This window comes from Nelumbo lutea, chromosome 4, assembly GCF_056320005.1.
Source record: "Nelumbo lutea isolate HS-2025 chromosome 4, American lotus-T2T, whole genome shotgun sequence".
In the NCBI taxonomy this organism is placed as follows: Eukaryota; Viridiplantae; Streptophyta; class Magnoliopsida; order Proteales; family Nelumbonaceae; genus Nelumbo; species Nelumbo lutea.
Genome location: NC_142687.1, coordinates 89,648,104 through 89,675,961, shown reverse-complemented (window position 1 = coordinate 89,675,961; position 27,858 = coordinate 89,648,104). Strand labels below are relative to the sequence as shown.

Below are 27,858 nucleotides of genomic sequence, written 5' to 3'. Positions count from 1 at the left end.
CCCAAGAGCCCAGCTAAGTGAGCTAACATTGGATATGGCGCTGAACAGTAAACCAGGACCAACATTTACTATCAGACCAAATGAAAATGACAAAATTTTAAATAAGAAATTCTGGAATTGTAAATCTATTTAATAGGCTACATAACTTTACACATCTGATATGAACAAACGAAAACAAACCTGGTAACCAAATCCATTGTATGGTGGGATGTAACCCATCGGTACGGCCCCAAAAAATGAATGTTGCTGTGTTGAATCAGTATTTGCCACATTAGAAGCCTGAGATTGAACTTTTTGAGCCCTACGAGCTTGTCTTTCCTTTTCTGTATCTGCCCACTTGACAACTAAAGGAACACTTGAACCCTAAAGTAGAAATTTTATCCAAAGTGTTATCACATCGTCAACAGTAGTCTCAAGTGTTAAAACATTTTTATACAAGTACATCAAATATCTGAATAATTAAGAAATCATATTATTCTTGTCTCAACAACAGAACAACCCATTCACCAATAGGAATAAAAAAATAACAAGTTCAATGTAAAACATAATTGAAATGCTTGAGGTAGGAAAAATCACACAAATTCTTGCTTTTTTGACTTCAATCATAATGTATAGACAGAATAAAAAACAAGACAAAATAAGCAGAATAGATATTAGCTGGGATATGTAAGAGGGTCTAGGTTTCAATACACAAGAATTTCAACATGCACGTTTGATTTCCATAGTTCAATATTATAATATGGCATTTGGACTTTTGAAACCACCTGGAAAGGGAGACATTCAGCTAGGAAAAGGGATTCTCCTAAAATCTGCCTTACATCTTCCAGACTTCACCACTAATTTACTTGTTGTCTCAAAAATTACTAAAACCCTAGATTGTGTTGTAACCTTCTTTCCCACTCACTATGTTTTCCAGGACCGATTGACGAAGCAAATGATTGTGAGTGGTCGTGAAGCTGGTGGCTTCTACCACCTTGATGATAGTATATGCTCTGCTCTGAAAGCTTCTATCAATGGTAGCAGTAACAAGGAGCCAAGCACAACTCTTGTCACCTAGCATGGTAGATTACGTCATGTGTCATTTTCATTGTTGAAAGCTTTGTTGCCAAAATTGTTCAAAAACGTGCCTACTGAAAGTCTTTTTTGTGATGTGTGCCAATTGGCAAAACATTGTAAGGCAAACTATCCAAGTTCTATTAGCAATGTCGCTACCTTTGTTTATTTAGTTCACTCTAATGTGTGGGATCCTTCACCCATTGTTTCTATGGATGGCTATCGCTATGTTTCATTGATCATATCTCAAGGTGTACATGGGTTTACCTTATGAAGAACATGAGGAAGTTCCCATAATTACTATGATTTTTTTTTGCAAGATGATTCAAACCCAATTTGGAAAAAAGTTAAACAATTTAGGTTTCACAATGCAGCAGGATATTTTAATAATACCTTTAATGAAGGGACCTTACATCAATCCTCTTGCAGTTACACCCCACCAATGTTTTAAAACGTGAAGGCGTGACACGAGGCGTTCCGCTACATTGAGGTGTAAGGCGTAGTTTAGAACATAAGAGGCATAAGCCTCCTTAAGAGGAGGGGGATCTCATTTTTTCTTTATTTTTAATAATTTTCTTTTATATTAAGAAGAATAAAGATGCATAGGACTAGTTGAAAGGAGGGTCTTGTTGAAGCAGAGGCGAGCAAGCCAGATCAAGGTACTATCCCTATATCTTCTAACTCTAATTTGAATCTTCCCATTGCTTTGCAAAAACCTACTCCGTCTTGTACCCTTCACCCTTTAAATAGGTTTGTCTCTTATTACTGTTTATCTCCAACATATTATTCCTTTGTTTCTACCTTGTCTTCCACTTCCACTCCTTCCAGGTACTCTGAGGTTGTTGTTGATCCTAAATGGAGGGAAGCAATGCATGAAGAAATGAGAGCTTTACTAAAGGCTGGTACTTGGAAAGTGGTGGATCTACCAGTTGGAAAGAGCATTATTAAGTATAAATGGGTGTATACTGTGAAACATAAGGCCGACAGATCAGTAGAGAGATATAAAGCAAGGTTAGTGGCAAAAGGGTTCACACAGAAGGAGGGCATAGATTATACAGAGACCTTTTCCCCAGTTGCCAAGTTGAACATTATACGGGTGTTATTGTCCTTAGCAGTTAATTACAATTGGAAATTGCACTAGTTGGATGTCAAGAATGCTTTCTTGAATGGAGACCTTCAAGAAGAAGTCTACATGGACCCTCCATCGGGCTATAACATGAGAATAAAGGTATGCAAGCTGAAGGGAGCTTTATGTGGGCTCAAACAATCACCTAGAGCATGGTTTGAGAGATTGTGCAAAGCAATGAAGATTGTGGATTATCATCAAAGCAATGTTAATCACACACTATTCTATAGAAAAAAAAATGTAGAGAAGCTATTAGCATTGATTGTATATGTGGACGACATGGTGGCGGCAGGAAATGATTCAAAGGAGATCAAAAGACTCAATAAGTTATTGGTCTCAGAGTTTGAGATAAAGGACTTGGGACCTCTAAGGTACTTCCTAGGAATAGAGGTGGTTGGGTCTAGGGAAGGAATTTATATTTGCCAAAGGAAGTATGCATTGGACCTCCAAAAGGAGACAGGAAAATTAGGAAGTAGGCCTATGGAGACTCCCATAGAGCAAAACCATGGACTACAGAAAACGAATGAGGAGCTCTACCCAAACAAGGAAAGATACCAACAACTTGTGGATAAGCTTCTCTATCTATCTATCACCAGACCTGATATTGCTTATGTTGTCAGCCTGTTTATGCATGCACCCCGTGTTTCACACATGAAGGCAATGGAGAGAATATTGAGGTATTTGAAGACATGTCTAGGAAAAGGATTGCTATTTAAGAAGCAGGGTAAGCTTAATGTAGAAGCTTATACTGATGTTGATTGGGCTGGCTCAACTGGAGATAGGAGGTCTACAACCGGATATTGCACATTTGTAGGTGGAAATCTAGTGACTTGGAGAAGCAAGAAACAAACTGTAGTGGCTCGGTTAAGTGTTGAAGTTGAATAGTGGGCCATGGCACATGGAGTTGCAAAACTTCCTTGGATTAGGATACTCCTAAAGGAATTGGGAATCACTATGTCCGAGCCTTTGAAGCTTTATTGTGATAACCAAGCTGCAATAAACATTGCAAAGAACCATGTCCAGCAATGATAGGACCAAACAAATTGAGATTGATAGGCACTTTGTGAGAGAAAGGATAGTGTCAGGAGAGCTATGCATTCCTCATATGCCATCTACAAGACAAGTTGTTGATGTCTTCACAAAGGGTCTTGCTAGAACCAGATTTAGAGAGCTGATTTGCAATTCAACCTAAAAGGTGAGGGATGCGAAAGAAGAAAATCAGACACCTTTTCTTTGAGGTTGGGAAGAACAAACAGAGAGGGAAAAGCATCTTTAAAGGGAGATTCTCCCACCCAGATATCTTCCCAGAACCTTATCTTCTGACCTAAAGCCAAGTCATACCTCACATGATTAAGGAAGAAAGGAAGGGTACTGTGTATAGCTTTCCAAGGTGTAGCAAGAGTAGCTTTGGGTAGACAACCAACATCCACATGAATGAACATACATGAATAGGAGACTAATCATTGAAGGAGTAAAATGTTGACTGATCATTGAAGGAGACCCTAAAGTGGTAATAGGTTGGCTAGGGAAGGAAAATGATGGCATGTGGACATACATGTATGAACGTAGACATTTTAAGTGGCTGACTCAAGATATGGAGGTGAGATTGCAATGGGTAAAAAGAAGTATCAATTCATTTGCAGATGCACTTGCCAAACAAGGGGTGGGAGGGAATCAGTTGCTTTGGGCTACTTTGTAATGTTGTATCTCTTTAGGGGGAGAGTTAAGACATTTTACCTTTCCCCTCCCTTGTACTTGATTCATACTTTTTAATGAAAATTTTCTGTTATCGGTCAAAAAAAAATAATGCTCAGAATGTGATGTTCTTTTTCTGCCAAGGAAATTTGAGAAGAATGGTTGAGACATATTCCCAAACCCAGAATGCAACTTTGTGCTTACCAATTGAGGAGGTGAGTAGCATGAGACGGAGAAAAATCTATGTGTGTGTACTTCTCTTTAGTCTCTTTGGGAAGAAATCTACCATATGAAGGAAATGAAGTGGCATTGTTCAAGAGACTCCAAGTAGCATAAAGACTTGATTCAGAACTGGGTGTTCAAGACTAGCAGTTTTTAACTCAAAGTATGACTTTACCTAACAGCATATTCTTAGTTGTGATGTAGTCAATCTACCACAGGCATATTACTATGTCTTGCAAAAGAGAGCCTTAGGATGCCTTTGTTATAGACCCCTAGCCAAGAACCATCAGTTATGGCCTTAACAAAACAGAGATGAGTGGGATTGAGGCTACATAGGTTGATGAGTTGGATGAAATTAAAAGTTAAAAGTGATTATTGCTAGAAAAGCCATGACATACACAAGACAAATGTTAGGAGCTAAATCTTCATTTGAAGCTAGCATGTTTCAAAAGTACCAAGAAGAGCAATACCATTGCCACTTCTATTAACTTTAAGGATTCTTATTCTAGTAGTACTCATGTTTCCAGTTGGACCACCTTCCTCAGATTTAGCTACTGCTCAGACTATATCATAAGATGGATTTAGTCAACTTCTCTCCTTGTTAGAAGGAAATGCAACAACTTCTAACCTTTCTTCATACATTGCCTTTGCACGTTCAAGTACTCCTACATCTGCTCATCTTGCATTTTATTTGACTCAAATCCATCCTTGGATAATAAATTTAGGTGCCTCTGATCACACATGATTAGTAGGTCTTCCTTCTTTCATCTATATCCTTTATATACCTAATGTGTCGCAGTAGCCTTAACATGAATGGAGAAAAATCATGGATTCATGGAATATGAAATGAATACTCTAATAAAAATGAATCATAGATAATTATTTGGGTCGAGGTATATATAGAGCTCTGTCTCTAAACTTGGGGTCAAAGTATATCCAAATTTGATCCGTTAACTAAACGGATCGACTTTTCCAATCCGATCCGATTTGTTAAGATCAAGGGAGGTATCTGAGTCCAACTCTTGTCGAATCAAATCCGGATTCGAACCAGATTTGATCCGACTTATTTGTCATGTGTCTTTTAAGTCCATTAAGTTTTTGTTTCCAAACTTGTGCCAATCTGTCTCCAATTTGAGTATGCAATGTGAATTTTGTCATCTCTCAAAACAATGTAGAACATATGATGTTTCTTTCAGCTTGATTCATACTCATGTTTGGGGCCCATACTCTACTCCTTGTATGGGTGGCTATAAATATTTTGTATTGTTCAATGATGATTACTCTAGATATATTTGGCTATACCTAATGAAGAGTAGATATGAAGTTCCTTCCATTGTTCAAAACTTCTTTAAAATGGTGGAAACACAATTTGAGAAGAACATCAAGGTAATAAGGTCAGACAACTCTAAGGAGTATTTTGAAAAGCATCTCTGACTCTCCTTTGAAGAAAAGGGGGCAATTCATCAAAGCTCATGTTCCCATACTCCGTAGCAGAATGGTGTAGTAGAGAGAAAAAACAAACAAGTTATTGAAATGGCCAAAGGACTACTCTTCCAGATGCATGTGCCAACCCGTTTCTAGGAAGATGCAATTGAAGCAACGGTGTATCTCATTACCAGACTTCCTTCGCAAACCCTTCGTCTTCAATCTCCTCATCAACTTCTTTTCCCTAAAGATCCCATTTTTGTCTACCTTTCAAAGTCCTTGGTTCTAGTTGCTTTGTTCATAACACGAGTCCTTGTCTCAAACTTAATCCTAAATCTATCAAGTGCATCTTTTTGGGCTACTCTTCCGTCCAAAAGGGGTACAAGTGCTTTGATCCCCACTCTGGCAAACGGTATGTATATAAGGATGTTACATTTCTTCTACAAAGAAGAATAGAAGTTTGCCAGAATGGGTTCCACCTCTAGAAGGTGTCCTCAAGTTGAATTTTGATGGAAGCAGCCAAGGTAACCTGGGCCTTCAGGTATAGGGGGTGTCTTGAGGAATAAGGACAGAAACATCATCTCCTTATTCTCAGGACTGGTAGGAGTGGGGGACTCTACAAAGGCAGAAATACTAGCTGCACTAAAAGGAATTCAGATCGCTAACCAGCTTGGGGTGGAGCATCTCCTAGTTGAAGGGGACTCTCAGGTGGTAACAAGGTGGCTTCTAAACCTGGATGCTACCATTTGGGGCTACAAAGACCTCATCAAAAAAGTAAAGTGGTTAACTAGTAATATGAGAGTTGAGGTAAAATGGGTAAGCAAGTCTGCTAATACTATGGCTGATTCTTTGGCCAAACGGGGTTTCTAGGGAGGATCTTTTTTGTGCTACTTTGTAAGTTGTTATAGTATATTGGAAAGTTGTAGTTAACTAGCCTGGAGAGGTTGCATCTTGTGCCTCTCCTTGGGGACATTGTACTATTTTCCATTGCTAATTAATAAATTTCTTTCAATTATCAAAAAAAAAAGGATGTTACATTTCTTGAGTCCACTCCGTATTTCTAGTCCACTTGTCCTTGTCTTCACGGGGAGAGTGTCAATGAAGATCAGACTCCCTTTTGTTTTCTTGTTCATATCTCTATGGACATTCCTGGTCCATCTTCCTCCCTTCCCATCTGCAATAACAATATCCCTGCTCCTCCTCCTTTTCCTCAGCAGTGGTCCTAGCAGCAGTGGTTTATAAGGCACAAAAGTAAGGCTACTCTTTTTTTTATGAATGAAGATAATTTATTAATCCAGAAAAATAAGGCAATACAGGAAACCCAAGAAGAGAAACGAGTTGTTACCTCTTCTAACAAAGTAAGGCTACTCTTGAGGCTGATTTTCCACAACAATCTAATCATCCGCCTCTAGAAACCCTGAACTTCTTATTCCTACTCTTATTGAGCCTTATATTTCACAGTCTGACCTTGATCTTCCCATTGTAGTTTGAAATGGTAAAAGAAAATGCACTACCTATCCCATCACTATGTTTCTTATAATGCTCTTTCACCTTCCTTTTATGCCTATATTTCTGTTATCTCCTCTGTTTATATTCTTCATAATGTGTCAGATGCAATGCAGTCCCCTTAGTGGAAAAATTATATGAACCAAGAGATAGAAGCCCTTATAAAGAACCACACTTGGAAGATCGTTCCTCTTCTTGTGGGTAAAGTCCCAATGGGCTAGAAGTGGGTGTTTTCTATTAAACATCAAATTGATGGCTCAATTAAAAGATACAAAGTTAAGTTGGTGGTAAAAGAGTACACCCAAACATATGGAATTAACTATCAAGAAGCCTTTGCTCCCATGGCCAAAATGAACTTTATCCAAGTCATTATGTCTCTTACTACTCATTATTCATGGTCTCTATACTGGATGGATGTAAAGAATGTCTTCCTCAATGGAGACCTTCAAGAAGAGGTCTATATGGATCTTTCCCCAAGAGTAAGCTTCCCTAACAGTGAGGGGAAGGTTTGTCATTTGTAAAAAAAAATCTCTTTATGGGCTTATGCAGTCTCCTAGAGCCTAATTTGACAAATTCAGAAAAGTTGTTCTCAAAATCGGGTTCACACAATCACATGTAGATCATACTATGTTCATAAGAAGAGGCGTAAGCCCGTTGAAACTCTCATTGACCTCAATCATAAATTGAGTGTTGATGGAGATATTCTTCCAAACAAGGGTGTCTACCAAAGACTTGTTGGTCGGCATCTTTACTTGTGCTTGACCTAGCCTGATATATCCTATGTTGTAAGCGTGGTGAGCCAAAATATGCATAAACCTACAACATCTCATATGCAGTTTATCAACAAGATTCTTGCCTACCTAAAGGGTTGACTAGGCAAAGGAATGTTGTGCTATGTTGTAAGCGTGGTGAGCCAATATGTGGATAAACCCAAAACTTCTAATTTGTAGGTTGTCAATAGGATTCTTGCCTACCTAAAGGGGTGTCCAAGCAAAGAAATGTTGTACTATGTTGTAAGTGTAGTGAGACAGTATATGCATAAACCTAGAACTTCTCATATGCAGGCCGTCAACAAGATTCTTGCCTACCTAAAGGGTGTCCAGGCAAAAGGATGTTGTATTCCAACCAGGGACATCTTGAGGTCAAGGCTAATACTAATGCTGATTGGGCAAGTTCTTGGATGTTAGAAGATCCACCTTTGGTTATTGTACTTTGGTGGGACGTAATGTTGTATCTCGAAGAAGTAAAAAACAACATGTTATTGCCCGATCTAGTGCTAAAGCCGAATATAGAGCTATGGCTCATGGTGTATTAGAATTACTATGGCTAAAGACATTGTTATCTGAGATAGGGATCCAAGCTGAAGACCCAATGAAACTATGTTGTAATAATCAAGTTGTTATAAACATTGCTCAAAATCCTATTCAACATGACCACACAAAGCACATTGAGGTTGACAAACACTTTACTAGAGAAAGATAACCAATGGAGATAGACCACAATTCCCGCCCCCATCAACCTCTAATAGTCGAATACGGGCAGCTCCTTCACAATTGAACTGGGTGAAACAAGACAGGCCTAATCCTCGTTATGATCAGGCCAAAGTCGATTGGGGGGATGATGTAGAAGATGATCGTTGGGTGGATTGTGATGTCTCAAACAACGAATTCTCTTCCGAAGACGATTCAAGCTACGAAGGCATCAAAGGTACAATCCAAGTCTGCCTGGAAAGTGACGTGAACTATCACATTGGTTCTCTCTCTGAGGGAGGAAAGGAAGTTGTTAATAAGAAGGATGGTCTTAGTGAAGGACATTCCCTATCAACTAAGGGTAGAGTTGGTAAAGTGTGGCTTCTCTTAAGTAATAGCTCAAAGATTCCTCCAATTTGTCAAGAGGAGAAAAAAGGTGGCCAAGCGGTCAAGGACACCGATTCCAATGAGCGACAAGGTCAGGATGATCAATTGGTAAGTTGGTAGAAAAACCAGGAAATTGCAAAGGACATTCTAGACCAGGCATAGTTTTCAAGGTGCCAAGGCGAGGCTAAGCGACAGGGGGGCACCTTGTCGCTTAGTCGCCTAGGCAATGGATTTTTTTAAGTAAAAACATGTATCCTAGGGTAGTTCACTAGGTTCCATAATCATATTTCCTTAATAAATATCCATAATTTTCATAAGAAAAGTATAAACTTCATGTTAAAGTATAGAAAATCAACATATTCATGAGAAGAAAAAGAAGAAAGAAAAGAAAATCAAAAAAATATATATATAGGGGCCGAACCCCTATTTCTGTTTTAGTATATAAACACACAAAATTAGTAAAGAAAAAGAAATGTGTTGATTGGACACCATTTTATGTTCTTCCTTACTTATTGGTTCAGGTTTTGAAATCTTTGAGGGTTCAATACAGCATTTAGCAATGTTTGTGTTGATTAAACCCTAACAAATAAGAAAATAATAAAAAGAAGTTAGTATATAAACACACAAAATGAACATTTTAGTTTTAAAAAGGTCTATTTTATAATTATAACCTCAAAAAAATTAAGAATATAAAAGTTTTACATAACATGCTATAGAAAACTGCTTGGTGATTAGGCGAGGCGAGCCTCCAAGGGTGCCTTGTCGCCTAGGCGTCGCCTTGACAACTATGAGACCAGGGTACAAACCCAGATATGGTGAAGTCTAATACTCCCTTAAAGCCTTCTAAAACTATTAGTGCTGAATTTAGGGGTTTGGAAAGCCACCAAATGGTTCAGGGTTTTGAAGGAAATGCCACTCCCTCAGTAGTGTTAGACACTCAGCCAACCTCTGGTAGCCACTGCAACGTTGGTGGTTTAGTTATTGGTACTAATATCTGCCTTGTTCGTTTCACAGATATTTCAGCTCCTATCCATGGTTCTGTTGTGCCTATGAACTTGCCTACAGATGGAAAGATGGGTAGGGAATTAGGTGGTGAAGTGTTGGAAGAGAAACAATTGGAGATAGGGAAGGAAGGGAGGTTCAAGAGGTTAGGAGTGAGAGTTTACGAACAAATGAAGAAGTGGTCTGTAAAAAGTCTCAAGAGGGGAGAATAGTTGGGGAAAAAATGGTAGCAAAAGGAAATCGGTCATAGGAACGTCCAAAAGGTGGAAAGGTGGGGAAGGAACCAGGTAAGGGAAGGGAAGAAAGGATTGTATCCGGAAAAAGTAAAAGAAATGAAGAAACACAGAATGCAAAGGACCCAGTGATGGCTTTGACTAATAGAATGGAGCTAAAGGTGGAGAAAATCAAAGAAAGAAAACCTCCAAGCCAAATAGCTAAAGAAAAGGGAGGCAAGAGGAGAAGGAAGATAAATGAAGTGGAAAAACTTATTAGTGATGTGGAAAGGGACAAGGAGTTTAGTGCTATAGGAGGCAAAAGGAAGGGGGATCTGTAGGTGTCTCTTGTTGGGGATCAGGGTTATCACTTTGTAGTAATCATGAAGATTATTAGTTGGAATGTAAGGGGTCTAGGAAGTGCCACAAAAAAAAAGTGTGATTAAAGAGTTTTTAAGGAAAGACCAGATTTTGTTTCAATCCAAGAATCCAAAATTCAGGAAGTAAACAGAAAATGGATAAGGAGTATTTGAGGGGAGAGGAATGTTAGCTGGAGTTTTGCTCCCTAATGAGGTAGTTCAGTGTGGCATAATAACAATTTGGAAAGAAGAGGTAGTTCAGTGTTTAGAAGAGTTGGCGGGCAAATTTTGTGTCTATCAAGTCAAAGGGTTTGAAGGATGGGTTTGAATGGGTTCTCACAAATGTCTATGGGCCATATTCTTATAGAGAAAGGAATTTGATGTGGGAGGAGCTCGGGGATATTAGGGGTCTTTGGGAAGGGCCATGGTGCATAGAGGGAGATTTCAATGTTTTTAGATTTGTAGGTGAATCAAGTGGGGGTAGACAAAGGACTACAACAAGCATGAGAAACTTTAATTCCTTTTTTGAGACCTTTGAATTAAGAGATATTCAGCTGGGACAATCTTGCTTTACTTGGTCAAATCTTCAAGTAAACCCTATTCTCTCTAAGCTTGACAGGTTTTTAGTCTCACTTAATTGGGAAGAGCATTGGCCAGACTTTTTTAGGAGAACTATGCCTAGAATCACCTCATACCGTTGGCCCATTTGTTTGTTTTAGAGGACCAATGGTGGAGGCCCAATTCCATTTAGATTTGAAAACGTGTGGCTTACTCACCTGGGCTTCAAAGAAAAGATCAAGGTGTGGTGGAATAGCCTAGATGAGCCTATGATGTGGGAAGGCCAAAAGTTCCTAAAGAAACTGCAGCTGTTGAAAGAGGAGATTAAAGAGTGGAATAGGGAGAAGTTTGGAAGATTGGAGGAAAAGAAATCTGATTTGATTTCTCAAATTGAGGAAATCGATAGCAAGGATGTTGAGGGTTCATTAGGAGAGGATGATAGAGAGTTGAGATGGTCATTGAAGAGGGAGCTAGGGGAGATTTTGTTGAGAGAAGAAATGAGTTAGAAGCAAAAGGTGAGGGAGAGGTGGATCAAATAAGGTGATGGGAATACAAGATTTTTCTATGCCATTGCAAATGGAAGGAGAAGGAAGAGTTTAATTACTTCTTTAATGGTGGGGGAATATGAGAGTACTAATCAAAGTGAGACCGCTAAGGCATTCTCGAAGCATTTCAGGTCTATTTATAGAAGACCCCTGGATGAGAGACGGCTGGTTGAAGGCTTTGAGTGGTAGACGTTGGGGGAAGATCAAGTGCAATTCCTTGAAAGAAGGTTTGAAGAGGGTGAAATTAAGGAGGCTGTCTTTGCTATGAACAGATCAAAAGCTCTAGGGCCCGATGGTTTCACAATGGCCTTTGACCAAGACTGTTGGGATATAATCAAAGTATTCAGTGAATTCTATAGAAGAGGGGTTATCAGTCCAGGTATGAACTCTACTTTCTTAACACTGATCCCAAAGAAGAACAATGCTAACCAGCTAGGGGATTTCAGACCCATCAGCCTTGTCACTAGCACTTACAAGGTCATAGCAAAGGAATTGTCCCTGAGGATTAAGAAAGTGATCCCCCCCCCACTTGTCTCACAATCTCAAGGGGCTTCTGTACAAGATAGGCAAATTATTGATCAATTTTTAATTGCAAATGAGTTTGTGGAGGCCCAAAAGAGAATAAAGAGGAAAGGAGTGGTTATAAAATTGGATCTGGAAAAAGCTCATGATCTTGTGGATTGAAACTTTTTACTGGACATTATGAGGAGGTGTGGCTTTGGAGAGTTGTAGTGTAATTGGATTAAAGGTTGCTTACAATCTAGTTATTACTCAGTCATTGCCAATGGGACGGTGTATGATTTCTTTGAGGGCTTTCATGGGGTTAGGCAGGGTGATCCCCTCTCCCCCTTTCTATTTACCTTGATTGCTGAAGTGCTAAGCAAACTGATTTCGAGAGCAAACTGCTTGCAGCTTTTTAGAGGTTGGACAGTTGGGAGAGATATGTTGTGATATCTCATTTGCAGTTTGCAGACGACATTCTGATCTTCTATGATGGAGAATGTATGGAGGGGATTGAAAACTAGAGATTGGTGGTGAAGCTCTTTGAGAGGATGCCTAATTTGAGGAATAATTGATCAAAGAGCTTATTGGGTGGAACCAACATTGAAGAGGAAGCGTTGAGGAGTATGGAAGATTCTCTAGGTTGTGTAGCCTATGAAATATTTAGGTTTACCCCTTGGTGATAACCCTAGATCCGTTAGCTTTTGGTCCCAGGTGGTGGAAAAGATTGAGAAGTGCCTAGCTGGGTGGAAAATGAACTATGTTTTGTTGGTTGTGGAAGGGGGGGAATAACTCTTATTAAGTCTACCCTTGCAAATCTTCCAGTGTATTACATCATTACATGTCAGTTTTCAGGATGCCACAAGGGATAGTAAAGAAAATTGAAAAATTGATGAGGGATTTTCTTTGGGAGCCAGGGGAAAAAAAGAAGGATCATTTGGTCAGTTGGGGAGAGGTGGTGAAGTTTAGGGAAGAAGGGGGGTTGGGAATCAACAATATTAGGTTGAAGAATCAGGCTCTACTTAGCAAATGGCTATGGAGGTTTCCCAAGGAAATGACAAATTATGGCACAAAGCAATAGCGAGCATTCATGGTTTATCAAACAATGGATGGGGTGCTGAATGTAATCATAGAGCTACCTTGGCTGCTCCCTGGAAGGCCATTCATGACTTTCTTCCTACCTTTCTAACTCATATCAAGTATGACTTGGCTTTTGGTCAAAAAATCAGATTTTGGGAGGATGTGTGGATTGGGAATACCCCTTTGGGTGAGAGGTTCCCTTCTCCTTTTGATCTTTCTAGGTTCAAGGACAGACCTATCTCTGATTTCCTAAGTCAACACTCTCTTCCCTCAGGGCTAAATTGGAACTTTGGCTTCAACAGGAACCTTAGAGTGTCTGAACTTCCTAGTGTGTCTGATTTGTTGAACAAGCTAAATTCAGTCTTCTAGGGAGAAGGCGGTTCAGACTCCAAGGTTTGGAGCCCTAATTTGGCTGGGGTGTTTTCTTGTAAATCCTTCTTACCTCCTTGTTAGCTCCCTCCTCTTCTCCTTCTTTCCCAGTCAAGGAAACTTGGTGCTCTCCCATTCCCCCTAAAGTCGGTGCTTTCTGTTGGGAAGTGTTTCATGGATGTATAAATACCTGTGACCTACTTCAAAGGAAAAGTCCAAACACGTGTCTGTCCCCTAACTGGTGTGTCCTGTGTAAGTTGAATGGTGAAACTATAACGCATCTTCTAATTCCTTGCCCTTTTGTTAGCTTTACATGGGATTGGTTTGCTTCCCTCTTTGGTTGTAGGTGGACAGCTTATTTAGCTCTACTGGCATTAGTTGCACTAAAAGGAGGGGTAAGATTATTTAGAGATGTACTAGAGCAGCAATACTGTGGACAGTTTGGGAGGGAAGAAATGCAAGAATTTTTTAAGAAAGAGAAAAAAGCAAGAAAGCATTGATTGAAACAATAACCTTGAGAGTGGTACACTAGGCAAAAAGCATGAAGTTGTTCTCTAATTTCAAGGTAGAAGATTTTTTTAGGGTTTGGGGTGTTATTGCCACCTACTCATCAACAAGATAGAAATTTGTTGAGGATTGGTCTCCCCAATAGACGGTTGGAAGAAGCTAAACTTTGACGGGAGCTGTGTGGGGAATCCAGGCCCTTCAGGCATAGGAGGGTATTAGAGATGAAGATGGAAATATCATTGCTCTCTACTCTGGTACTATGGGACAGGGTGATGTGGCGAGATCAGAATTCATGGCTGCAGCATTTGGGGCGGAAAAAGCAAAAGAACTGGGTATGTTATTGAGGGAGACTATAAAACAGTGATAAACTGGATACGAAAGGGTGAAGGGGCGACATGGCAGATGACAAACGAACTCAAAAAACTTAAATGGCTCTCAAAGGATATGTCAATCCAAGTGAGATGAGTGAAGAGAACTGTCAATAGCTTAGCAGATAGCTTAGCTAAGCAAGGGGTACAAATAAAACAGCTGTTTTGGGCACAATTGTAATTTGGGTTGGATCAGCTTTCTAAAGCTGGGTTTCACAACTTCTTGTTGTATCTATATTTCTTCTAATTAGTGAAATCTTTTCACTATTGTTGATCAAAAAAATTAAAAAAAAAATTGAAAGATAGCCAATGGAGAAATATGTGTGCCTTTTGTCAAGTTGGAAGACCAACTTGTTCATTGTCTCACCAAGGGCCTCCACAAGCCTAAACTTGATAGGAAACTAAGCAAGCTAGGCATGATAGATATCTATGCTCAACTTGAGGGAGAGTGTTGAGAATATGTATTTGGAATAGGGGCATTTTTTTCTTTCCTTTCTATTTGTATTTGGGCACCCATATAGGGGCATAAATGTATTTTCTCTTCTTGATATAAAAGAAATTTTTGGGATGTGAACAGTAACACCACCTTTTCTCCCATAAGTCTCTTCTTCCTCTTCTCTTCTTCTCTTTTTTTCTTCCCCTTCTTCTCTTTTCTTCTTCTTCTCTTATTCTCTTCTTTTTTTTTTTTTTGATAATTGAAAGAAACTTATTAATCAGCAATTATAAATAGTACAATGTCCCCAAGGAGAGGCACGAGATGCAACCTCTCCGAGCTAGTTAAGTACAACTTTTCAATATATTAGAACAAGTTACAATGTAGCACAAAAAAGAACCTCCCTGGAAACCCCCTGTTTGGCCAAAGAATCAGCCATAGTATTAGCTGACCTGCTTACCTATTTTACCTCAACTCTCATATTACTAGTTAACCACTTTACTTTTTTGATGAGGTCTTTGTAACCTCAAATGGTAGCATCCGGGTTTAGAAGCCACCTTATTACCACCTGAGAGTCCCCTTCAACTAGAAGATGTTCCACCCCAAGCTGATTAGCAATATGAATTCCTTGTACAACAACTAGTATTTATGCCCTTGTAGAGTCCCCCACTCCCACCGGTCCTGAGAATAAGGAGATGATGTTGCTATCCTTATTCCTTAGGACACCCCCTATACCTGAAGACCTAGGGTTACCTTGGTTGCTCCCATCAAAATTTAACTTGATGACACCTTTTGGAGGTAGATCCCATTCTAACAAACTTCTATTCTTCTTTGTATAAGTATTAGCTATTACAAATCAATTCCTCCACAGGTCATCAAAAGAGAAATCAGCAAATATATCCAAGGTTTTCAGCCAATGTATTGCTCTTGTTAGAATACAGTCCTTCACTTCATCCAAGCTTTTTTCTTTCTCTAAGAAGACTCTTGCATTCTTTTCCTCCCAAAGAGTCCATAAGGTGGCTGCCCTAATACATTTCCACATGAACTTGCCTCTTCTAGTGTGCCATACAAAAATAGATGGGTTAAATAACAAACTCACATCAGATGGCAGAGACCACCTACCTCCAAATAAACTAAGGCACCAACTCCATAAGGCTGTAGCAAAGGAGCAGGAGATCAGCAAACAGAAACAGTCCTATTCTGAGCCTTACACAAGGAACACCAGTTCAGGGAAAGACAAAGAAAGGGTCTCTTTTTCTGCAAGTTTTCCAAAGTATTGATTTTACCATAGTAGACTTCCTAGCAGAATACAGCAATTTTTGGAGGAATAGATCGTGCCCAAACTTCTTTAAAGGGGAACACTCGAGAATTGGGATTGGAACTGAGGGATTTTAGAAAAGAAGCACAAGGTTCCTTTTGAAAGAGGAGTCCAAACTCTTTGATCAGAAAATGTGAGGTCCAAACAAACTGACTCGAGTAAATGAAGTAGCTCAGTGACACAAATCAACTCACCATCCCTTAATCCCCTACGAAATCCAAAGTCCCAGTTTAAATACATGGGAATAAACGGGTTCGGAAGAAAATTTGCAATTTGCTCATTTTTGTGAAGGGAGAGAGAGTAAAGCGAGGGGAACTGATCTTTGAGGGGTTGATTACCCACCCAAACATCCTCCCATAACCGAATAGAATCACCAGAGCAAGCATCATACCTGATAAACATGAGGAAGCGAGGGAGAATACCATGTATAGCCTTCCAAGGTGTTGTAAGGGTAGCTCAGTGAGATATCCCAGCATCCCAACCATTTACTGAGTAGCCATGAATACTTGACACCACCTCATGCCATAATATCTCTCTCTCCCGAGGCCATCTCCATAACCACTTCCCTAGGAGGGCTTCATTCTTCTGCACTATATTCCCTATCCCTAGGCCCCCTTCTTCCTTAGGTTTATTAACTATCTCCCATCTAACTAGATGGTCCTTTTTCACCTCTCGTAGTCCCATAGAAAGTCCTCATTACCTTCTCCAGTTTCTTAGCCTCCCTTGGGGGAATCCTGAAAACTGAAAGGAAATAGGTTGGAAGGTTGGCAAGTGTGGCCCTAATCAAAGTCACCCTACCCCCTATTGAGATGTAATTCTTTTTCCAGGCCGCCAAACATTTATCAAATTTCTTCACAATAGGAGCTCAAAAACTACTTTCTTTAGGGTTAGCCCCTAGTGGGAGACCTAACTAGGTCAAAGGCCAAGAAGAGGTGGTGCAACCTAAACACCCTACAATGGATTCTATCTCCCAATCCTCCATATTTACTCCAGCCACACAACCTTAATCAAAGATTATCCTCAAGTTGGAGGCAAGCTCAAAGATTCTTATTAAATTCTTAAGGTTGTCCATTACTCCTTCGTAAAAAATAACAATATCATCAGCAAACTGAAGGTGATTTACTGAAATGCCTCTCCTCCCTATTCTTCAACCCTTTATTTGGCCCTCCTCATCTTCTTTGGAGACCAATCTAATAAGAACATCAGCAACAAGTGTAAAGAGGAAAGGAGAAAGTGGGTCACTTTGTCTTAAGCCTCTATTGGCTGGAAAGAAATCTGTAACCACTCCATTAACCGAGACTGAATAATGACATGAATTTAAACATCCACTTATCCAATTACACCATTTGTCCCCAAATCCACGCCTTCTTAACACCTCCAACAAGAAACTCTAGTCCACTAGGTCATAAGCCTTTTCCAAATCCAATTTGCAGGCAAAGCCTTTTCTGCCAGATCTCCTCATCTCTTCCACTCTCTCATTTGCAATGAGAATTTAATCTATAATTTGTCTATCCTGTACAAAGGCTCCTTGTGCTTGGCTAATGAGAGAAGGGAGAATTGCTTTGGCCCTCCTAGAGAGCACTTTTGCCAAAATCTTATAGATGCTAGTCACCAAATTGATTGGCCGAAAATCTTTAGGGTGTTTGGCATCAATCTTTTTAGGAACTAGAGCTAGAAAAGTGGCATTTGTTCCAAGACTCACAATATGTTTATCCTCAAATTCTCTAATGGCTCTAGTTAAGTCTTCTTTGATTATGTCCAGCAATCCTAATAAAATGCCATTGTAAACCCATCTGGACCCAGTGCCTTAGCTCTACCCTTAGAAAAGACAGCTTGTTTAAGTTCCTCCTCCCCCACTCTTAACCGATTCTCCAAAGATCTTTGGAAGATTGATTTGAAGTGAGCCACAAACCTACTAGCAATCTCCTCTTGAGAGGTTATCTCAACTCCATCAACCTCAAGCTTAAGTATCAAATTTTTCCTTCTCCCACTAGCCATAGCATGAAAGAATTTAGCATTCCCATCCCCTTCCTTGATCCATTTATGCCTATATTTTTGTCTCCATGAGATCTCCTCCCTCAATAGAACCTCCTCTAACTCCTCCTTCAATTTCCATCTCAGTTCTCTATCTTGCACATTCATCATCCTTTGGGACTCTTTTGCATCTAAATCCTCAATCTAAGTAAGTAGTCTAGCTTTTGCTTCCTCCACTCTTCCAAATTGATCCCTATTCCATTCTTTTATTTTGCCTCTCAACCTTTTTAATTTTTTATGGAATCTAACCCCATTCCATTTCACTCCCCTCATCTCTTCACTCCACCATTCCTCAACCTTAGACAAGAAATCCAGATGTGTTAACCATATATCCTCAAACCTGAATGGTCTAGGTCCATTTCCAAGAGGTTCTTGTCTTACTTCTATGGGGCAAGTGACTGGTTTCTTGGATCCAAATAATACGAAACAATGAGTTGGTTATTAGTTCTATAGTTATTAGTTAATACTAAGGACTGATCCATTGTTTTTTGAATCTTAGCCCTAAACTAAAACTAAATATAAATAATAAAAAACCAACGAGTCACACACTAAGCATAGCAATTATACCACCATTCCTCAACCTTAGACAAGAAATCCAGATGTGTTAACCACATATCCTCAAACCTGAATGGTCTAGGTCCATTTCCAAGAGGTTCTTGTCTTACTTCTATGGGGAAATGGCCAGAGGTGACCCTACTTCTATGGTCTAGGTCCTCTTCTTTTCTTCTTCTCTTCATCCCACACTCTTGCAACTACCTTCCCTCTCCTAATCCATTTGAATCCATGATCTATTGGTTTGAGTGTCGTTCCCGTAGAGAAATGGAGTCAATATTTTGCAAATAAAATCAAATTTTTGAAGCTAAAATGAGGGACCAATTCTTCTAAAAAATGAGTGGCAACTCCTTTTTCTTGTGTTGGCCATGATCTTCCCAAAGCTCACATTTATCATCCTTCTTCAATCAAGAGTCGAATCATTAAAAATGATTTGGGCTCAAATGTAACCTAGCCTATGACCAATTTAAATGGCTGTCACAGGATATGTCAATCTGAGTGAGATGGGTGAGGAGAACTGCTAACAGCTTGGCAGATAGCCTAGCCAAGCAAGGGGTACATAGAGCAAATATGTTTCGGGCTCAAATGTAATTTGTATTTGGACAGCTCCTAAATTTGGCTTCTTTCACAACTTCTTGTTGTAATCTTGGTTTCTTCTAATTAGTGATTTTTTTTTCTGTGTTGCTGATCCAAAAAAAGAGTCAAATCATTAAAAATCCACTTTCTCATGCTTGCCATCCTGAGATTATACCACTATATCAATAGGGTTGGGTGACTCACTTCGAGCAGAAGTAATGGTGCTCCTTCAAGGGCTCAGATTGGCTAAACAGTTGGGTTTTCAACAGTTAGAAGTGGAGGGGGATTCAAAATTGGTCGTAGGTTGGAATGCAAACAAATAGCTTGGGCACTTGGTCCCTTAGACAGCATGTAAAGGAAATAATGAACTTAACAAGAAAGCTAGGAGCACAGTTTAAATGGACTAGGATATAAACAAATGGTTCAGCAGACGCTTTAGCAAAGCAAGGGGTTAATAGTGAGAGTCTATTTTGGGCATGTTTGTAAGTTGATTATGTTATGAGGGGTCACCTTATGTTTTCTAGGGTGCAGTTGTAATGCTTTTCCTTTTAAGTTTAACGAAAGTTACTGTTTCCTATCAAAAAGAAAACTTATACCATCGTACCAGGCAATGATAATTGCTCCTATTATGAGGGTTAAAGGAAGCCTGTGGAATCCAAGGTTGAAAGGAATAACAGGATGGGTTCAGTTTGTTAGTGCCTTGGTGGTTGCTTGCATGATTGAAGGGCAGCAAGCTCTCTTTTCCCTACGAAGTGCATACTTGATTGAAGTTTCAGTTGGCATGAAGGTGCTACTTGGTGGTAGTTGTGAGGTGCATAGATCTCTTTCTTCTGTGGTTTTTAGGGTTTATGGGCAGTTCATGTGAGGTTTTTGGCCCCTTTTGGCCAAGAGGAAGAGGGTACTTTTTTCTTCTTTTTTCTCACGTTTGCCTCTTTCTTTTTGTATATAACTTGTTCTTGCATTAATACACAGTTTCATTTACACATCGAATAAAACAACATTCTTGGCAATGCTAGAAGAAGACTCCAAACTGGTTGTGGGGTGGCTACAAAGTGAGGAGGCAAGTTAATAAAAATGAAAGAAAAAAATCCAAATGGTTGATACAAAACATGGAAGTGAGAATACAATGGGTTAAAAGAAGTGCAAATTCCTTAGCTGATGCACTAGCTTAGCAAGGGGTGGGAAGAGACCAGTTGTTTTGGGCATTGTAAGAAGAAAGAGATCCTTGAGGAGAGATATGATGGGTTATGATATCTCTCACCGCTTGTATACAATTCTTGTACTCACAAATTATTTTCCATCTATTAATGAAATTCTACAGTTATGTTAAGCATATGTTTTGTCATCTAGACAACCAGTATTTTGAGATGTACTGCATCTTTTTCAATTAAATGAATTTCCTTTTTATTTTTTTTTTTTACAGTTATTGATCCCACAAAAAAAATTCCTGACAAAGTAAGAGATTTCCAAAGAATATAATGTAAAAAGGAAAACAAATGTTTTGAACATTTTTTGGGAAGAAGAACTGTTTGGTTAATGGAATTAATAAATAAAAACAAACCTCCATCCTGTATTTCCCATTGATGGTTTCCATAGCTGCAATAGCTTGTTCTCTAGTCTCATACTTCAAAAAAGCACAGCCTGACCCATAAAGGAAATAAAAGAACAACCATAAATTTTCTGAAATACCAGTTTATACTTCCAAGTTCCAATAATCTACAAATATTTAAGATATGAACAGGACTGAGGACTCTAATAAGATAGCCTAAAAACAGCACCTTGAAGGAGCTAATCTAACCATTTAACAAAAAGACAAAGAAGAACAAAGGAAAAAAGAAAAGAGCTGAAACTGGAAAGCCACCTTTGCTTGTCTGTTGAGAACCTCTCAGAATTTGTAAATCTTTTATGGTTCCATATTTAGAAAATAAGGCAGAAACTTCAGTATCAGATACATTCTTTGGAAGCATACCAACAAAAAGCTTGTGTTCTGCAGACAACATTTATCAAAGAATAGTTATGTCAAGAAAACATCACCACATGGTGAAAAATGAGGTTTAGCATCATCATAATTTACATAAAAACATTATGAGGACAAGAACACAGAAACAGTGCACAAATTTGCAAACCTAGTCTTTCCAATTCACCATCTGCATACTTCACTTGTAATGGACTGGATGCCTGAACAAAAAACAGGAGGGCAGAGAGTACATTTAATCAGAGCAAAAAATGAGAAAAGTTGTGTCATATAGCAATCAAGGTGAAGTGAGGAACACGCACAACACTAAGGGTTAGTGATTTTATCTGTAATATGAAATGTTGCCTTTTTTTACCAAGTAACATTTTATACAAAAAATAGCATTCATCTTGTACATTAGTTGTCCAATTGTGTCAAATAAGCTAGGAGATAAAAAGGAAATGTTACATACAAGTGTCCTCAAGAATCCATGGAGTGTCATATTCTTACACATGTCTAACATGGACACACCATCCATTTAGGAGAGTCCATGCAACAATTTTTTTTTGTTTTGGAAAAGGTAATGTAAATTTATTCAGCATAGAGAAACAAAAGCAAACTGCAATTCAGACCCTAGAAGGCAGTCTGAAAAGCAGTCAGGATTACAACCTCCACCAGGAGCAAGACTGAAACAAAACGTGCATGCTTAGATCGCTGAATTCCCCAGAAATGGAAATCCAAGAGATCAACTTGCCCACAGCTCTCTGAATTACATCATCAAGACCCTTAGACCTATTACAGAAGATTCTACTATGCCTAGACCTATCTCTAGGCATTTCATAACCATAGATTATATGGTATGATCGACCAAGAAGAATATGGGCGGTAGCCATTAATGGAACATTACACTATGATTCTTCCCTATAACTCCCTAATGTAAAGGTCACAAAGCATCTTCTTGTAATCCTTAAGGTTGGCTTCCAACCATGTAATATCATACAAAGCAATAGGAGCAAGTTGAAAATATGCTTTCTATAACATTTCATAAAAAAGCTTTAATATAGTTCCTAATATTAATTATCTTTGCAGCTAACATCTTTCCACAGCATACCCAAGTATGAAAAATGGTATACCATTTCCAACCTTCCTTTACAATGGTACGGACCACAAAAGACTTCCGAATAAACAGTGATTTTGTGTTACATGCTTCAAGGTCTTTTACAATTTCTCCTTGTTTATTTGGTGTTCTTCTCATCTCTGGCGTGACTCAATTGATTGATAGCCACAGTCAAACAGTTCCTAATATCAATTATCTTTGCAGCTAACATCTTTCCACAGCATACCCAAGTATGAAAAATGGTATACCATTTCCAACCTTCCTCTACAATGGCACGGACAACAAAAGACTTCTGAATAAACAGTGATTTTGTGTTACATGCTTCAAGGTCTTTTACAATTTCTCCTTGTTTATTTGGTGTTCTTCTCATCTCTGGCATGACTCAATTGATTGATAGCCACAGTCAAACAGTTATTTGATAGATGACCCATGCTGTGACACTTAGAACACATGAGTTTTTGAAACTCAGCCTTAAATCTGTCACTATAAGGCTATAATCAACCTCAGGACTTTTTTTTGTTACCATATTTGGTGCAATTTCCCAACACTCAACTTGACAATAACAAACAGGACTTTTTTTTTTTTTGCTCCATAGGGCTACACAACCGGGGTAGCTCATCCCCCAACCCTGGTGCAGGTGGGATTCAATCACAAATCTCTGCTGCAACCAGCAGAACAAGGATAGAATCAACCTCAGAACGGGTGAACTATACACAATATGTGCAAATTTATACACATGGAATGTTGAATCAATGCAGTGGAATGAAATCAAGAGAATGCCCTGATGAAATCAGTGAGCACCAATAATTCATGGAACGGTTCAAGCAAGTTTGCCCAGAATTCCAAGCAAATTGAAGAACTTACTTTGATACCATATTTGGTGCAATTTCCCAAGGGGACAAATGCTTGGAAACCAGAGTTGCAAAACCTTGAAGAAATTTCATAGAAATCAGAAAAAATCAGAGAAATTCCATAGCATGGTGCAGCAGATGAGCTTTTTTAAGTTAGTATACAGTGTCTTACTGTATAGCTTTTGAGTTGTTTGCCCAGATACATATTCAAATTGTTTACCTTTATAAAATAATTAAAAAAAAAACGGTGAGAGAGAGAGAGAGAGAATGGTGTTACCACCTTAAGAGGAATCCTTCCCAAATATACAAAGTGCAAGAGTTGTAGAAAAAACTTTACTTTTCACTAAAATTTAAATAAATGAGATGATATCTTTTTTTGGTAATAAATAAAAAAGAAGATTTTATGAAAGAAAAAGAGAATACAACAAGGTGATAAGCCATCACCCACAGAAGGCCAAAGCCCAGAACCCAAACCACCAATATCTATTTAAAAGAAACTATATCAGAGTTGCAATGGCTTGAATAAATTTCACAAAAAAAAAAAGGAAACGAAACTAGGGAAATAGAGAAAAAGAAGAGGAAGGAGACAGAGAGAGAATGGTATTTCTACCATAAGAGGAATCCACCCTGTAAGTACATAGATTTTAGGTCCTATGGAGAATGCACTGAAGACACTTAAACAAGAGGCCACAGTGCAATCTCATCGTGCCCACAAGCCCAAATTTCTGTGCTCAAAGAACAAAAGAAATGTGCTGAAGAACACCCGGGCATGACTAACATAACCTGAAAACCCCCACAGCACATCCCTACCTCAACTTCGAACCACAAACAGGTGGAAACATTTGTGGTGGAACATGTTGGACTGTGCCCCCCAGCACAGTGCAACCGGGCCTGACCCGAACGTCACTCATCCCATGATTTAATGCATCAGCGCAGTAGTTTCCCGCACTGTCGCTCAAGATAACCAAAACATTACAACGCAATAGTGCAACAGACTCAAACAACCTACAACAACGCGTAGCTTGAGCGAGCGTTGCAACGTAGTAGCCTAGCATACTAGGAGAGCCGCGATGACAAACCAGTGTGTCAATGCTTCAACTGAATATTTAATGGCAAGAGAGGCTTCTAGAAGATGGGTTGTAACCGAGCTCATGCTCGCATGCGGACCCCAAGAGAAAGGGCGGGAGCTCTGATCTCAGGATTCCCGTGGTAACATGTGGTGAAACCCTCTTTGTGAACCCTCTGTCTCATATCTAACCGACTAACAAACTTTCCCGCCTTGGGGAAAGTCTCCTTTCTTATTGCGTGACTTCCTATTCGATAGGCTAAAGCTCTCCTCACAGATTCAATATCATCTTGTGTGTAAACTCTACCCGTTGTTTCCTTAAAACATCCATTAAAGTCCTTCCCTAAGTTTTCCACAACCTCCATCTTCTTTCCTCTTCCTCTCTAAAGCCATCTACCGTCTTTCAGGTAGACCCCTATATAAACAAATTCAAAAAGTTGCAAAAAAACACTTCATTCAAATTCATTCTTACTAAATTCAAAATAAATGAGAACATAGCTATTCATAAAGAGGCAATGTTCTCTTTACAAGAAACCTTAATACTAGCTTGCTACTCCAGCAACCTAATAAGACAGAAAATAATAAATAACAACTAAAATGGAAAAGCACAAAAAATATCCCCAAGTGTTTTCTGAAATATTCTCTTGTTGGAATCTTTTGATTCTAGTTTATAGCATTGGTCTTGACCATGGGCTGAATATAAAGGGCAATGGCCTTGAGTGATGGGACTGGCCCCAAAAGAGTTGGTAGGCCCTACCTAGTGAAACTGGACTTGTACTCGGTAGAATCAGGATCTACTGCACTTGTTTGTGCTGAACTTGTCATGCACATGCATTGGGTCTGTGATTGGCATCCCATTACACATATGTAAATATCCATAAGCATGAGACCACACATGTAATGGGACACCTGCCACGAGAAAGTGCTAGACTTACTAGGGTGGGCCTGCATCACCAATGGTAGCATTAGTTCAAGTTGAAAACTCAAGGAAAGCAAGAGGCAAACCAAAAGGAAAGTTAATTGTAGTGATGATTTGAAACTAGAGTTTAAAGAAAGCATTTACTTCTAAAATGATTATAATCACAAAGCAGTAGAAAGGATTTGTTTTCCCAGGCCCAAAGAGTTCCAACTTCCAATAAGGCAAGAAGAAGAATGATGATGATGATGATGATGATGATGATGACGTAAATGACAACAATGACTATATATTTTCACTTTAGAATAGAGATAGACTAAATCAGGAATCTACAATGAAGGCAAGGAGTTAAATTTTGACCAAAAAAAATCAAAGTTTCAGAACTTTGCTCCATTCTCAGGAGTGGCCGGAATGAGATATACATGGATACAAAATCCATAAATTTTCAATTATAAAGAGAGAAATAATAAAATAAACTTAGATAAAGATGAGAATTGATGAGGGATAATTTGATCTTCCAATGACATCATGACACCACATAAACAGGCCACTCTGGACACTTCACAATTGCACCAGCGACCTTGGCACCACCTCAATAGACCGAACTGCGAACAGCTAGGTAGGACCTCAGGTCAGTTTAAGAGGCGACTTGCTTCCACTGAACTAAACCGGCCTCAACATGACATCAGGTTGGCATGAGAGGCGACCCGCTTCTGCCGACCTGAACCGAGTTCAGCTAGTGACCTGCCTAACGTGCCGAGTGACCTCCTCCTTAAGCGGGCTATCGTCTTTGACTTCCCCGGGATCATGAAACCACGTCGGAAGAGCCGATTATCACCCCGCCCACTTTATAAGCACTACCCACTTACACAAAGTCCACCTCCAGACTAGACGAGCCGGAGATCCCTGACGCATTTCGTGAGGCTCAAAGCAGCAATATAAGGGCCTCATCTCCAACCTCAGAAGGTACACGTGATTTAGCTCTCAAGCACTCTAGCTCTCTTGCATTCTTGCAATCACATCTCCTGTTCATTGACTTAAGCATCGGAATGCCCACCCCGACTCTCTCTCTCTCTCTCTCTCTCTCTCTCTCTCTCTCTCTCTTGCAGCTTGACTAGGCGACCTACTCAGTCCGACATCCAAGCTGTCTGCCAGCAGAGAGCACCACATCGTGCATCATCAAGAATTAAGAATGATAAGAACCTAAAACTAAAATAACTAATTGTGTTGTTAAACGTTTAAAAAAAACTTGAAATTTCAATGAGCTAGACAAAGGGTTATTGTATTACTGTCCAAAAACAAATTAGCAAATTTGCATTGCAACGTCCCTCAAGGCCTCAACTCACATGAGTGTTGTCTCTGACTTACATATATTGCTCCCTATCCCAAATGTCCTGCCTACCTTATATCATACTTATTGTGACATCATATGGCATCACAATGCTCCTTGCCTAAAAGTCCTGGTCTAGATCTTTTGCCCTAAGGTTATCATTGTCTTATTCTTGCTCTCATCATGTTCATCAGATATAGCTAGATACATAACATAAAGTTGCAATGGTTAAAACAGATATTCAACCCATGGAAAACCTTAGAGCAATGCAACTTCAACCCCCAGAGCTCAAATTTCTTATCTTGACATCACAAACAAACACATCAGCATGTCCAAATAAGATAAAATAAAAAATTATTAAAAAAAATGAATTCTATCAACTGATCACATCCCGATTCAATTAGAACACAATAAGTAGAACCTAAGAGAGGTCGAACTCCAACTCACCCCGGGAAGCGTTCGCTTGTTATGCCACGCATTAACAGCCTTATCTGCTTCCTGCCTCGACGGACAGATCAGAAAACAACATCCTGTGAAATCGAATTCAAACAACATAAATAACAGGCAGTAGGATCTAAAGTGGAAACCGATACATTCTGAGCTACAAAATCCCAAGCATATAGAAGAAATCGTTCAGATCACGCATCAAGATCGGTTGAGACAAATGGCGGAATAATCAAAATGCAGAAAGAAATACAAAGTTAAAAGCTCAAAACTGAATTTCCCGGACCTCTTGAAGCTCGAGTTGTCTTGTCCTTAATGATGTTGACTTCGTCTACCAGAGCAACCTCCTTGAACATTGCAAGAAGCTCAGCTTCAGTCATGTTCTTGGGAACCTGACCTACGAAGAGCTTAACGCTCTCCCCGCTAGGCTTCTTGCTTTTCGGCGCTTCCTCCATTGGTGCCGAGCTTCGCTCCCTGCACAGCCCTGCAATTCCTTCTAATTCTAAACAAGTCTTCGCTCGTTCCTGTTGGTGGAAAATGAAACCTCTCTCGAGGGGCAAACTTGGATCTTTATAAATTCTAATTGTGGTTTGAAGTCCGTAAATACCCCGGAACTTGAACATAAATACGGAAATGACCTACTATTTTGTCTACGCGGTACATATGAGAAGTAGCTGACGGTCAGAGATACATTTAGGTCCTGGATTTAGGAAATTTACGAACTGGAGACTTGCTTTTTCTCTTGACAGAAATACCCCTGCGGCGTTTTGTTCTAACAGCATGGCATTGAAAAGTTTGAATTTATTGGACAGAAAAAGAAGTCGAGCACTTGAAGGCTGAAGCCGCTCTTTTTTTTATTCGAAAAAGAGAAGCTGGATCCTGG

The 27,858-nt window shown here is 39.3% G+C and overlaps 1 protein-coding gene across 1 annotated transcript in view; it reads right to left on the bottom strand.

The window, feature by feature from the left end:
* Positions 1-27,521, bottom strand: part of LOC148861682 (RNA-binding protein BRN1-like) — a 36,211-nt gene extending 8,690 nt beyond the window's left edge. Inside the window, exons 1-6 of the mRNA XM_088941806.1 lie at positions 27,262-27,521; positions 26,979-27,061; positions 21,424-21,475; positions 21,159-21,284; positions 20,859-20,938; positions 181-363 (exon numbers count right to left, since the gene is read on the bottom strand). Coding sequence (XP_088797932.1) covers positions 181-363; positions 20,859-20,938; positions 21,159-21,284; positions 21,424-21,475; positions 26,979-27,061; positions 27,262-27,430 — 693 coding nt within the window. The 5' untranslated portion in view covers positions 27,431-27,521. The remainder of the gene's footprint in view (positions 1-180; positions 364-20,858; positions 20,939-21,158; positions 21,285-21,423; positions 21,476-26,978; positions 27,062-27,261) is intronic.
* Between the last annotated feature and the right edge of the window lie 337 nt (positions 27,522-27,858).